Source organism: Convolutriloba macropyga, chromosome 9, assembly GCF_964194025.1.
Source record: "Convolutriloba macropyga chromosome 9, txConMacr16.3, whole genome shotgun sequence".
Taxonomy (NCBI): domain Eukaryota; kingdom Metazoa; phylum Xenacoelomorpha; order Acoela; family Convolutidae; genus Convolutriloba; species Convolutriloba macropyga.
The window spans coordinates 24,538,167-24,552,212 of record NC_134476.1 but is presented as its reverse complement, the minus strand read 5'-3'; the positions used below and the strand labels follow the sequence as shown (position 1 = coordinate 24,552,212).

The 14,046-nt window shown below is 36.5% G+C and overlaps 1 protein-coding gene across 1 annotated transcript in view; it reads left to right on the top strand.

Annotated features, from left to right (window-relative positions):
- The window catches only part of LOC142346160 (uncharacterized), a 439,331-nt gene that overhangs the window by 330,332 nt on the left and 94,953 nt on the right, over nucleotides 1-14,046 (top strand). Inside the window, exons 25-30 of the mRNA XM_075398669.1 lie at nucleotides 3,545-3,710; nucleotides 4,155-4,432; nucleotides 4,900-5,115; nucleotides 7,738-7,899; nucleotides 8,260-8,457; nucleotides 9,106-9,366. Coding sequence (XP_075254784.1) covers nucleotides 3,545-3,710; nucleotides 4,155-4,432; nucleotides 4,900-5,115; nucleotides 7,738-7,899; nucleotides 8,260-8,457; nucleotides 9,106-9,366 — 1,281 coding nt within the window. The remainder of the gene's footprint in view (nucleotides 1-3,544; nucleotides 3,711-4,154; nucleotides 4,433-4,899; nucleotides 5,116-7,737; nucleotides 7,900-8,259; nucleotides 8,458-9,105; nucleotides 9,367-14,046) is intronic.

Sequence of the window (14,046 nt, the reverse complement as noted above, 5' to 3'; positions counted from 1 at the left end):
ACGATCTCATATTTTCAAAAAATTGCTACAGCAATTTGGCCTTCTGTAACATAGTTCACTAAATTATTTCCATTCTGTACAACTTTGTGAGTAAACTTTTATTTAGTCGCGGCAACGCGTGCTCAACTAAGAGAACTTCTGATATTTATGTTATTGAAAAGGCTACGGCCGGCTGCTGCCGGCTTTAAAATTTCATTCAATTCTGTGATCTCCTCAGAGCTTTTTCAATCGTTTTTGTTACATTGAAAACACTGTACACCGTTCACAGGAATATGTTGACAACATTGCGTATATCCCGATGAGGGACCCCGTACCGAACTCCAAGTCTATATAAGTACTAGGCAAGTCTAAATCCAAGTCTTATTTCGTTTTCCAGTACTGGGCAAGTCTCAAAAAAAGTCTTACAAGTCTGACAAGTCTTGGCCAAGACTTGGGTAACACTTGCAAGTTGATTCCCAAGTCACACCCAACTTTTCAAAAAAATTCGAGTGAAATTTTCGAATTCAAAAAAATTTCGCAACGTGCCACGATTTTGGCATTACTTTTTGGCCACTTTCCCGGGGTGCTAGAAAATGATGCCGGGGGCATACCAAATTGATTATTGGGTGATTATTAGCCCCCCGGGAGGGTCCATTGAGGGTTTTTCAGGTGTTTTGGGCCGTTTTGAGCCATTTTTCAGCCGTTTCAGCCCCTAAAATAGCCGAAATCACCAAATTTATGTACTTTTCAGATCAGCCAAATGTCGGACTTTAACCGAGGCAAAGTTGTCAAAAGGGGTGCTACTGTGAGGGTTCCCATGATAGCCCAAGGTCCCGTGGTGCGGCACCCAGTGGACCCTATTATGGCGCAAAGTCCTACAAATCTGCCCGAACAAGCGCCGAGAGATGTCCCATAATAAAAACTTACTCAAGAGCCAATGTTGCCCTCTGTTAGTGCTAGTAAAACTAGTTATAATTAGCCAACTATAACTCTTTATATCACTGTTTATATCACTGTTTATATCACTGTTTATAACCCGGTTATAATATAGGCTATAATATGGGTTATAAGCGAAATGAGTTATAAAATTGTGGTCGGGGGGGGTCATAGCTCCCTGGTCTTTAATTCTTTAATCCGCGAAATACTGGTCCAAATTAGATGTCATAAATATAGTTTTATAGCTTATTTCACGGGCAATTGAATGAGCTATGTCCCGTCCCAATCCGATTCGTACTTTGGTCAGAATTCTGGATTTCAAGTACCGTACCCCCGAAAAGTGAGGTGTACCTGGTGCTCGTACTCTAATAACTGTTTTTTGAGTGCACCTAGGAGGCTCATTTTTTGATATGAGTTAGCTTATAATGTGTGCTAACTAGCGTTACTACTCCGGTCAAATTTGATTTCGATTTCAAAAAGTTATTAGCGAACGAGCATGAGGTACCTCATGGGTCCTAATGTCGGGGGACCCATAGCTCCCTGGTCTTTAATTCGCAAAATACTGGTCCAAATACGATGTTATATATATATAGTTTTAAAGCTTATTTCACGGGCAATTGAATGAGCGATGTCCCGTCCCGGTCCGATTCGTACTTTGGTCAGAATTCTGGATTTCAAGTACCGTACCCCCGAAAAGTGAGGTGTACCTGGTGCTCGTACTCTAATAACTTTTTTTTGAGTGCACCTAGGAAGCTCATTTTTTAATATGAGTTAGCTTATTATGTGTGCTAACTAGCGTTACTACTCCGGTCAAATTTGATTTCGATTTCAAAAAGTTATTAGCGAACGAGCATGAGGTACCCTGAGGAAAAACCGTCAATTCCAAAATGATAACGTGGGAGGTCTTGAGCTTGTTCAAAAAGACGGATTTGTCAGTTATTCCTGTAGTTGGCAAGGAATCGGGCAAATATTTAGGCCTGTACTCGAAAGAGGACGTATTTCACCTGGGTGCTAATCAGCTTACTGAAGATTTCATTGTGCCTTTTTGACGTTTTTTCGATCAGTTTTGACCTTTTTCGGCTATTTTTGACCTTTTTTTCGGCCATTTTTGACGATTTTCGATCAGTTTTGACCTTTTTTTCGGCTATTTTTGACCTTTTTTTGGCCATCTTTGACGTTTTTTCGATCAGTTTTGACCTTTTTTTCGGCTATTTTTGACCTTTTTTTCGGCCATCTTTGTCGTTTTTTCGATCAGTTTTGACCTTTTTTTCGGCTATTTTTGACCTTTTTTTCGGCCATTTTTGACGTTTTTTCGATCAGTTTTGACCTTTTTTTCGGCTATTTTTGACCTTTTTTTCGGCCATTTTTGACGTTTTTTCGATCAGTTTTGACCTTTTTTTCGGCTATTTTTGACCTTTTTTTGGGCCATGTTTGACGTTTTTTCGATCAGTTTTGACCTTTTTTTCGGCCATTTTTGACCTTTTTTTCGGCCATTTTTGACGTTTTTTCGATCAGTTTTGACCTTTTTTTCGGCTATTTTTGACCTTTTTTTCGGCTATTTGAGACTGGATTAAGACTTGGCAAGTCTTGGCCAAGACTTGGATTAAGACTTGCCAAGTCTTGGCCAAGACTTGGATTAAGACTTGCCAAGTCTTGGCCAAGTCTGACAAGTCTTAAATGTGTTATGATCATAGCTCTGAATCAGTACTGATACCTTGACTTGCAATTAGACTTGCCCAGTACTGATATTGACTTGGCGTTAAGTACGGGACACCTGTAGATTTACAGTCTGGATCAAATCAGGGCTGTTCAGTCTTTTAGCATAAATCTCAAAGCCCTCTACTGCCAATGTTTTTTTGTTATTTGAAAATATTGAAAAATTAAAGTAGCACAGACAGCATGCAGATTTCAAGATCCAATAAATAAAAAGATGTTCAAGAGTGCAACTGATTTTTCATTTGCCCTTGATTGCCCTATTGGTAACCAGATGAGAACTAATCCACTAATGGTTAAATTTTTGATTTTGTTACTTGAGTCTTTCTATTTATGTTCCTGACATTTATTTGTCGTTAATTATTTGTTGTACAGATTAAAATTAGGTTGAATTGACATTTGTTTGATTTTGTTTGTCACGCCATGATTATTTCACCTTGTTTTGATACTCCATTGTGGTGACTAATTAAAATTGATTTCAACCTTGTTATCCTCAATTATAGAAATGTTAAAAACGGGGTGAAACGGGTTTAAACAACCGTTGTTAAAAACACGTTATGTTATTGCGGGGTTTTATATATATATATATATATATATATATATATATATATATATATATATATATATACAAACACACACACACACACACATATATATATATATATATATATATATATATATATATACTTTTATGTATATATTATATATATAATATATATATATATATATATATATATATATATATATATGTATATTATCGTTTGAAAAAACGGTGTTAAATTATAGGGGGTTAAAAAAGTAGGGCTGAGAAAACATAACACTTTTGTCCACAAAAGTCCCAAAAAAAATACATTTTGTGGAGTAATGAGGTGTTTGTACATTTGAAGTCACTTCTTGTAATTTTTGTTATCTGAAGGTTCAATGATGCATGAGGATAGTGATTCCTCTGAATTCCACGATTTGCCTCATCTGGGTTCATTTAAACAGCCACAGATTCAACTGAAACCCACAGAACAGTGTTATCATGATCATCATCAATCGACAACCAGACAACAGTGCACATCTGTCGATGACAACAGATGGTTCAGATCATTGTTGCACTAACTGTTCTCATAAAGATTGCTTGATACAACAGATAAAACTGTTTCTAAACTTCAGAATTTTTTCATGTTTCCTCATGAGAGTTGACTTTATATTTTTTTATAATTTGGTTGCAAACACAACGCAATCGGTCTGCACTCTTGGCCTTTTTGTCAGTAAAATTTGAGCGTCCTTTTAAGGTTTTTATGGTAAAAAAATGTGAGCGAACGATAAAGATTGATAAAAATTGAACATCTCATCCTGCAAATTTTACTATTCGGAGTAAAACTTAAGGAAGCTTATAATCGCAATCGTGAGAGACGTTTTGAACAGAATGTGCGCTCCATCACAATATTTCAGTGAGGTGGCTGGGGTACGTGATCAATGCTTTCGAGCAATGTTCTGAATTAAGTATTCACTTAGTGCAACATTGCATGAAATGATAGCAACAGAAAAGACGTTAGCCAGTATGTGCCAGCTCTGCCTCTTGACATGTTCAGTGACCACGAAGGAAATAACTGCATGTCGTCTATTCAGCCGAAATATCACAGCCATCCCGTCAAGCCGAATTATGAGGGCTATCACTGTCATTGCGTTTATAATAATCAACTTCCTGATGATCAAGATTTGTGCTATCGGAACAATCATCCGCATAAATGTCATCATCACATGATACCAATTAACTCGGCGGGTTCTCGCGCAGATTTGATTACACAATTCCAGGGACGATTAAGCTTCTTTTCCCAGCTAACCATTCAACAACATCAAACATTGAAAATCGTAAAGAATATGGTAAAAAAAATCTGATGAATCATAGAGTGGTTTGTAACAACATAAGGTTTCTCGAAAACTTGGAGTGGATGCTGTCAATTTTTTCATCCACTTTGTTTCTTTTCATATGAAGTAAAGAACTTTTATTGTGCCGAAGTGCCAGCCAGTATTGTTCATAATAAATTGAAAAAAGTAGACAACCCAAATTATAGAGGAGTTGAAAATTGCTAAATTCCTAAGATTTGACTTCATATATTTCTAGCGCAATTCCCAGTCCAGGGACAAAAAATTAAGCTTTTCAACTAAGGTAATATTCACCATGGATACTTTACAGTTAAGTTATAAAATATTTAATCAATCTTACCCGATCCAAAGGATAGTCTGTTGGGAAATGAAGTAAGCATCCCTATAACTACCAGGAACAGCTTCCACCTCAAATAATATTTGACACCCTACCTCTTGACATGTACGGCCATGTCAATCCTGCAAACAAATTTGCAATGAACAACTGTGTTGTACAAGAACATACAATGGGCTGTAACACACATTGCAATGCAGATCACGTGGACTTCTGGGGTTCAAATGAGGTGATGAACAAATGCTGCAGAAGCCTCTATCCCTCATGCGGAGTTCATGGTGAGAGCGAAATGGATGTTTGAACAGCATGAAAATTGTTGTTACAACATTCCATGGAATGGGGACTGGGTTTAGGAACTTTAAAACAGCCCAAACTTTTTTGTTGAGCCAATTCGCGCTGACAGATATCTCTGGCTGAGAGAAGCAAAAATGGTATCATTGAAAAAACCATGCAGAACAGAAGAGGTTGAGGAGGTTTTTTGATCTGTTGCTTGCACGAGTAAAAAAAAAGAGATTCAAAATTTTGATAATTTTTCACTTTTCTTGCATTTTCACGCAGTCGGAATGCTCAAATTCGCCCAAAATCTTTAAGGTAGTTTATTATCGCAGTCTTTTTCCTATTTCTTTCTGGATGACCATGTCGGGAGTTTTTGCTCAGTTTTGCCGCAGTCTTTTTTTCTATACTTTCTTTTTTTGTAGGATTGCAGTTGACAAAAGACCATGTCTCCATCCCGGTTGCAAGGCAGTTTTACTAGGAGGGTCCTGGGAGTTTTAGTTCTTCCGTAAACGGTCCAAGTCTTTTCAGCTCTGTCACTTAACACTTACAATATAGGAATTAGAAGATTTTGTTCACCTCAGCAAGGTCATGGTCTAATCGCTTGCGCGTTTCTTTGTCTTTTTTTCAGTACTCCCCGATTTCTTAATATATTGTTAATTGATATCGGTTGTTTTTCAGTCAGCGGGTCACGACGGTTCCTTTAGGCTGTGTGCAGTATTGATCAGTGACTAGAACTCCGTAGTATTTGCAAGAATTTTTTTGACAGTTTTGCGAACCTTTTTTACTTCAGAATTGATTGCCTGTATTTTCTAGCTTTTTCCAGCAGTTGTTGCAATTCTGATTATTTTACTTCTCTTGTTACTAGCACCGCAGGCGTTTGGGAGACGTAGACATAGCTCTTTGATGCCATTGACACCGTCATGTCGGAAGCCAGTACATGAGGGGATTAGGTATATTTGGCAGCAGCACTCAAAACAATTATAAGTCTTATCTCGGTCTCATGTTTTTTGGCACGTTTTGCGCTTGTTTTTTGACATTTCAGTATTAAAGCTTAGCGTTGCTCAGGAGAATGAAAGCAAGGGACGGAGACAGTGGTTTTTGGCTTAGAAATCCAGTTCAAAAGTTCGTTTAACGAATATCGGAAAAACTCTGTTCCTTATATAGTTCAGTCAAAAAATAAGCTAGAATAGCTAAAAAAGAATTCAGTCTAATCTTCGCCTTATCAACTTCAACTGTTTTTGTCTTATCTGGGTCGTCGAACAGACAAGACGAGAGCAGGTTTATCTATGCGGTGAAGGCCGAATCCTCAGTAGCGGTGACGGTGGTGTTGGCTGCCTAATTCTTCATTCGTAGACGTTTTTTCTTCGATTTCCTTTTTTGGCGTTGCAGTTATACAATTGCAGCGATTTAATGTTTTAACTGGTTCAATTTGTCAACTAGTTCCTGAACAGTAAATTTTCCTACTTTTTAGTTCGGGTCGAATTGTTGATGAATTCTTTCCAGGTGATTATCTTTTTCGGTTTGCCAATGAGAAGGGCGCGCAACTGTGCAGGCGTTGATCGATTTGGATTGAAACTCAAGTCTCTCATTTCGGACGTGTGTCTGCAGAGTTTTCTCTTCAGGTCGTTCGGGGTGTCTCGCAGTGCGTTGTTGAGTGAACTCGCCTCCAAAGATGAACACTTAAACGAGCTGGTCCGTAAAATTTTTTTCTGGACTTCCATGCAACAATCTCGGCCATATCACGGAAAAACAAACTATTTGAAAAATTTATCATACAAACTTTTTGCTTGGCTTCGTCTGGAAATTTAATTTTCGTGAAGATTTTAAATAGTTAATTTTATTTGTTGTGTTCTCTTTCGTTCTCGATTATCACTAGGGGTTGTCTTCAAGACGAACATTTTTCGCAGCCAATTCAAGGAGTTGAAAAAAATCGATTTTAATACTTTGAACAAAAGGTACGTCATCATTTTCAAAAAAATCAGTTTGCAGTTAATCAAGAAATTATCTATTGATAGAGGTCTCAAAATTAAATCAACGCGGCTATCAGCTGATCTTCAGAAAACGGAAGCTCTATGTTGAGCTACTGCCGCAAATTGCATAATCTTGAGCAAAAAATTTATTTCGAGTACGTATAAATTGAAGTTTATAATTTCTAGGTTTGAATGAGAAGTTGTTACATTATTCTTTAAAAGATTGAAAACTGATCTGGTTTAGACATACACTACTGATCCTCCTTTTCTGAATAATACGAACTTTCAATTCAAATTATTTGAATCTGAAATGTCAACAGAATGGCATGCGATGACATAGTATGAGACAGTAAAGAATGTTTATACTCAGTTTTGCATTTAAACTGATTCTGTACTAATTTTCACTGGGTGATATCCCCGGAAAATTAAGATTTGGGTGGGTGAGCATGGGTCTTCTTCAGAGAGGGCGAGTGTCCATTTAGGCGATGGAATCGTGTTAAAAATAGTCTGGAGACAAATTTTTATTCATATTTCATCAGATCAATCATAGCAACATCAACATAATGTTCAACAAGCATCTATCGAAAAAAATGTATATCAAGGGTCATTCTACTGGGCTACTTAGAACTCTCGGTTAACTGAATTTTTTCTCAGGAATGCCCACAAGTTTCCCGCACGATCTGTATGCTCACCAGGATCTTAATCCGAGTAGGAAACAATCCTTTCGCCCTTCATCAACTGCTGATTCAAATGCCACCGTTGCTGACGAGCCCTGCATTCACTGTAGGGCCAAATACGCAAACTGTCACGACATTGGTTGTAGAATTCAGTCAAACTCTGATGCAATAGGGAATACTACCCTGATCCAGGGATTTTGAGGTTGAATATAATTGAACTGTATAGCCTTTTCATGGTTGAATGTTACCACACAATTGAACATTTTTTTCTACGAAACGTGAGACCTTTCATTCAGTTTAGATTCGGTTTTGAGCTTTTACAGTTTGAAGGATGTTTTATTTGGTTAAATTAAACTAGATTGAAACTTTTCCGGAATATTTGGCACAGCATTTGTGATAGAAAATTTTAAACAGGGGTCTAAGGTTCATTTCTATGAAGGTGGCTGTGTGGCTGCTATATGGCTTTTTGAACCACATGGTAGAAAGAGTTTGACTTGAGGAATCGTAGCTTCTGGATTTGTGAAAGACTCAGCCAAGTCTTCAACAGTGCGTTCCTCCCATCTCCGAATTCCGATTCCGAATTGTTGCTGGGACAATCACCCCACCTATGATGTTGAGAACACGACCATTACAGACCCGACTCGGAGGTTCTCGGCTCCTCCCAGTGGGAGAAATTACGCAGTTCTGATTGGAGCAAGTAAGTTTAGGGGATTCATTTTTCACGCATTGAGAAATTTTGTTTTTCCGCTGTGGATCTTGCCTATGAAGAAAAGTACACTTACCCGACGCAAACTGGTTCTCCTTTGAAACTCAGACACCCTCGGCAATTTTTAATGCTCGTTATTGAATAATACTAGAAATATTAATAAATTGTTTCCTGGTGTCTTTACAAAAAAAAACAAAACAGTTACACACTTGACAAAATCTTATAAAAAACATAGCACCAGAGAAATCGCCATTAGACCATAAGGTCCGTTTTCGGGCGTCTCATAATCGGAAGAGAAATCTCATGCAGAAAGCATTCGACGCAGCTTTTTAAGAGCTTGCTCTATTTGTAAAATCTTGCCTAGATACATTTAAGACTGTTGAAGAATCTTGCAACATTTTTTTAAGATTAGAAAAACTGTAAAATGAGGGCTCTCTAAGTCTTCATAAGAATTTGCATAGGAATTTAAGTTCTCATGATGTAGCAACCTTAAAAATTTAAATTCCTTTTGACTTAATTTAAGCCACTCAGTTAATAAATTTTAATTACTGAATTATTTTGATGTCTGGACATATAGCACCTCCTTTTTGGCTATGACGCGTTGTCGATTAAAGACTGTGAAGTTATGAATTGTTCTAGAATCTTCTTTGACCACTAGCGATGACAGCGGGGTTCTCTCAGAGCACCTGGCTCACTCACTCTCCACCCTCTCAGTTGCAACTCCCCCAAGACATCAGGAGCCAAGGGGACTCCAAGGTAGACAACGGACGGGGGAGGGCCAGGAGGACGAGGAAGAAAGAAGTACAGTGAGGAAACCCTCGTTTGAGATCACGATGGGATCCAATGGACTGGACTTTGAGTTTGGGACTTCTGAGAGCATGACTGACGTCACGTCATCAGGTCTGTATTACTATTATCCCATAGTATGATACCATGTATTACTATGGTGGATGGATCATAGATAGAATCCCATCGACGGGTCATGGTATTTTCATAGAAGCTCATTGATTGATTATACTATGCTCCATTGTCATTTTACGATGCATTGAAGGCTTAAAGAAAACTACTACTTATAAACTATGAACTAATAAACCTCTCTGGCTTAACGCTGATACATAGATTGAAATAATTGAACCCCAGACTCCATGCGTTGAAAAATATGGCGATTATGTAAGAAAACTGACTAATTTTTGAAGAACTAAATGTCTTAAATGCTTAATTTTTGATCACTGATAGCAACAGGTTCGGTGCAAAGGCTAATTGAGATCACTTTATTTTAGCAAACCCCATGAAAATGCGGTTAGTATCTTTATACCAGCCGTATTTTTTGAGCCAATTTTGGCCAAACAATAGCTTTCGCGGAAAGATACAAAAGGGGCATCATTGATGATCTCTTAAAAGAGCTCTTAATCAATTTCATGCAGTATAAGACGCGAACGACGAGTCGTTTTAGGACGGCTCCAAATTTTCTGAGCTCATTGTCAAATAAAGTGAAAAAAAACGATGTTTGAACGAATTATTGGTTTCTGATAGGATTCTTTTTAACGAGCGGCATTATAACTTCTGTTTTCACTGCTTTCATCTTGATGGCATTTTTTTACAATGGCATTTGAAAGGGTCTGATGTTGCGTATTTGCAATTTCTGAATTCCTTAAAGGCTAAGCTATGATCTCTAGGAGTTAGATGCTATCTGTTTTGATGACACTTTGGTCAACTTTGACGTTTTGCCCAATTTTGTAGCTCATTCTGTTGTCACTTTCTCCCAATTATGACAATTGCTTATTCTGTTTGGCTCTGAGACTTTATTGATGCTATTTAATATTTTCCATTCGTATCCATCTTTTTTACTACTTTTATACCACTTGTTTTCAGTAAGTGTAATTGAGTATCAGATTCGCCCAGTTCTGTAGTCGTCTTGGCTTTCTTTCGACTCACCTGCACCAGTTTTTTATAACGATAGATCAATTTAGAATAACTTGATTTAGTTGTTCAGGCCCACTGATTAGAATAATTCCATCAGTATTAATGTTTCAATTGATGTCGGTTTTCAATCACGCTGACACCAACTGTATCTTTCGGTGTTCGGTTGTTTTCTAGTAGCTGTTGTTTTACTATAACTTAGTGTTGTTACTGGAAGTTCTTGTTGGTTCTCTGATAAAAAAAAACATAATTGACTCACATTAAACGGTTAATTATCACATTGAACGTTTTAAACTATTAAATTAAATTGAATCCAACGGCTGTAGCAATCTTGACTGCAAAACTTTTCAAAATGGTCAGTAAATATTTGGAATTTTCTAATTTTTTTGGTATTCTGTCGCATTGTTTCATTGATTACTGTTTTTTTGCACTATTATGATGCATAAATTATACTCGTCAATAAGTGCAATTACTTTCCAACGTTTCAAAGCACTGCTTTCCAGAATTATCTTCTGTGTTTTTTTGTTTTGCCTCTTTTGCTGGCCATTTCGATCACTCTTTCGCTCAGTGTCTGACATAATAGCATCGTAAATAATTCAATTAAACAATTGCGGCAATTCCTTAGCTTTATTTTATAGCCAATTGCTTTGTTTGGATTGAGGTTGTTTGTGTTGGGCAATTTGGTCAGTTTGCTAGACGAAAGTTGGCAATATTCTAGCTAAAAACTGACAGTTTTCGATTGTGAACAGAAGGCAAGGACCTGAAACACTTTTAGTGGCAAAAATAGCAAAACTCTTTTTTTTGGGCATCATGATGACTATTTTAGGTTTTTATTTCAATTTTAAAAGATATGATAAATTTGTTTTGACGACCACGTCCATTGTTTAGTGTTAATTGCGCTGACAACTAATTTGTGGTTAATGGTTGTGAATGCTATCCCTACTTTTTTTGTAAACAATGCTTTTTCTGATGAAAACTCAGGCACACCGCAGTAGTCCGACTCGGCTTACGCTTTCCAATATACTTTCTGTTTAAAACACTTTGTTTTATTTTCTGAAGAATTCACTCTATTGCACAGTTTAGCATTGACAAGAGTTACACTTTCTTTTCAATTTTCAAGATCCATTTAACAAAGTAATATCGTTGTAATACCCGTTTTTTACATAAAACGAATTCCGAATTATTTCCAAAATTTAATTACTGAGTTGAAAGGGCTACATAGCAAGTTGTCTAGATCTTTTCTCGAGGAAGAAACAATCTTAATAGTCTCTATTTCAAATATTCTCCCCTCATAAGAACTTCTTTTACATCAAACAAATCTTTCATCGAGGATTTTTTTTAATTAACAATTTTTTTCACTGAATTGTTGCTTTTTTCACTATCTCACTAAAAAGATTAAAATAATTAAAGTTTGGAATTAAGATGAATAACATTTTGGCGATTACACGTTTCACCAGCTTTTACGGTTCCAATGTTAATACATTTTGCGTGTGAAACATACTTTTGAACTTCGCGGACGAAAAGGTGGGGTACTAAATGGAATTTCCAGTCAGTGTTTTTTAAGTTTAAACTAAAAGTTGAAAAGTGAAAACTGTTTTTCAAGGCCGCGCAAAATATATTTGACGGAAGCGCGTTCCACAAAGGGTTGTGCGGCAGATTAATTGTAGTTTAATCCCTCAATTTAGTAATATTAAAACATTAAATAGTGAAAGTGAGCAGCAAAAGGACCAAAAGGATTAAAATTTTGTGAAATGCCTTCACAGCCAAATGTAAGTGCTTTTCACTTCTATTTGATCCTATTTTTCATTTTATGTCTCTTAATTGGTTTGTGGAAATCACTCGCACAAAAACTAAGCACTCTCCGCATTGAACGGAAGTGCCGGCCACTTTCTTTGGAAGTAGATTTTATTTTCGGTTCTGGTAGGCGCTCCTAATCACCGTATATCTGCAGAATACTCGCAATCAAGCAAATCGACCCGATTGAAATGAAAAAAAAAATACTTTTCATATTAGGTAATATAACAGAGAAAACGAACACAGCCAAATTATGATCAAGAGACAAATACTTTCTGGTAATGAGTTGATATATATATATATATATATATATATATATATAAAAGAATTTGTTGATCTAGTGTCCTATCCTAACTAGTAACTATTCTTTGTCATCAAAAAATCAGAAAAGCAACCGATTTCCCAGAATATTTGAAAATCTCACCCAACATAACCACTTAATCGATTTAAGTTATAAATTTTTGAGTTTTTACTAAAATATGTCTTAAATTTTGCCATTGACAATCTGCCCAGTAAACTTATTGTTTTTTCATCACTGTTTTATTCGAGCAGTTCGGATTTATAATCATACCTCTATCTAAACTGATAACCTAAAAATACTATTCTCCCATTTTTTTCATTATCGAGAAAATTTCATTGTTCATGCTTAATTCGGATTCGCGCAAAAAGTTGAATATTTAGTTGCCAGTGGGATTTTAATTTTATTCTACGATAAAAACAATCGTAGCCAATTACTGTTGTTCAACTGAAAATTGTACATCTTTGCTCAACTATCAATCAATTTAGTGTGACTTATGATCAGACCATTTTGCGAACCCTGCCCTCATCTTGTGCGACCATGCTTTTTTGGGTAGTTAACCTCCCTCCCCCACAATGTTGAAATCAGAGGTAAACTTGTTCTGGATTATCAACCTGTGTGCTCGCTCTCGTTCTACCTCCTTCCTGCCGAATAGAATAGAAGTTGTTCCAACATTTTTTCCAAATGGGGGAATTTATATGCGAGGCTGGCTCTTTTTTCTTCAGTCAATTTTTCACTTTTGTACGCATCGCAGAGAAAAACGCCGTTTTTTAGCACTGAGAACTTAGTTTTGATTTTTATTAAACATTGACAAAAATTGGAAAACGGGGAACACTTTAAAAAATCGGTGGCAGAATTGAATAGGAAAAAAATCGCTCGAGTGGGGGGTGACTGATATTATTGAAATATTAAAAGGAAAGAAGGAGGCTCTGCAATGAGCATTTGCACATATTGTTCCCACTCCACTTATCTGTTTGACGTAATTGTCTACCAAAAGAGCAAAAATGAGAGAACAAAAATGTTCAAAAAAGCAAAAACTCTTCAAAAACATTTGGTTATTGAGTAAATTTTCTTAAGTGCTAAGCGATGAATGAAATAATTACGGCCGCATTGGAGAACCAATGATACCTGCAATTAATAAAACTGCGAGATAAAACAAGCAAAAAAACAACAAAACATCAATTCCCGTCTAACCCAACACCTATTTCTTTTTTTCAAAAAGAAAACACTAACCAAGTCAAAATACTTCAATTAAAACCTAAACTAAAAAGGCAACTTCTACTTCACCTCAAAGCCGAAACGATTTTTTCTTATTTAGAAAAAGTAACAATTCAAGGAAAAAAGAATAAAAAGAATCGAAGTCAACAATCAGCTGTCAACTTAACACCCTAGATGGAGACTTATGTAACTCCATCGGAGCTGTTGAGCCGTTGGAAGCATTCATGAGCAGGAAAAGAAATTAATTATCGCCACCTTGAAGAACAAATGGTACTGGATTTTGAGGAGTTAGCAAACAAGATAAACAACAAAATCAATTAACAAATATAACTGTTAAAAGCGACAAAAAC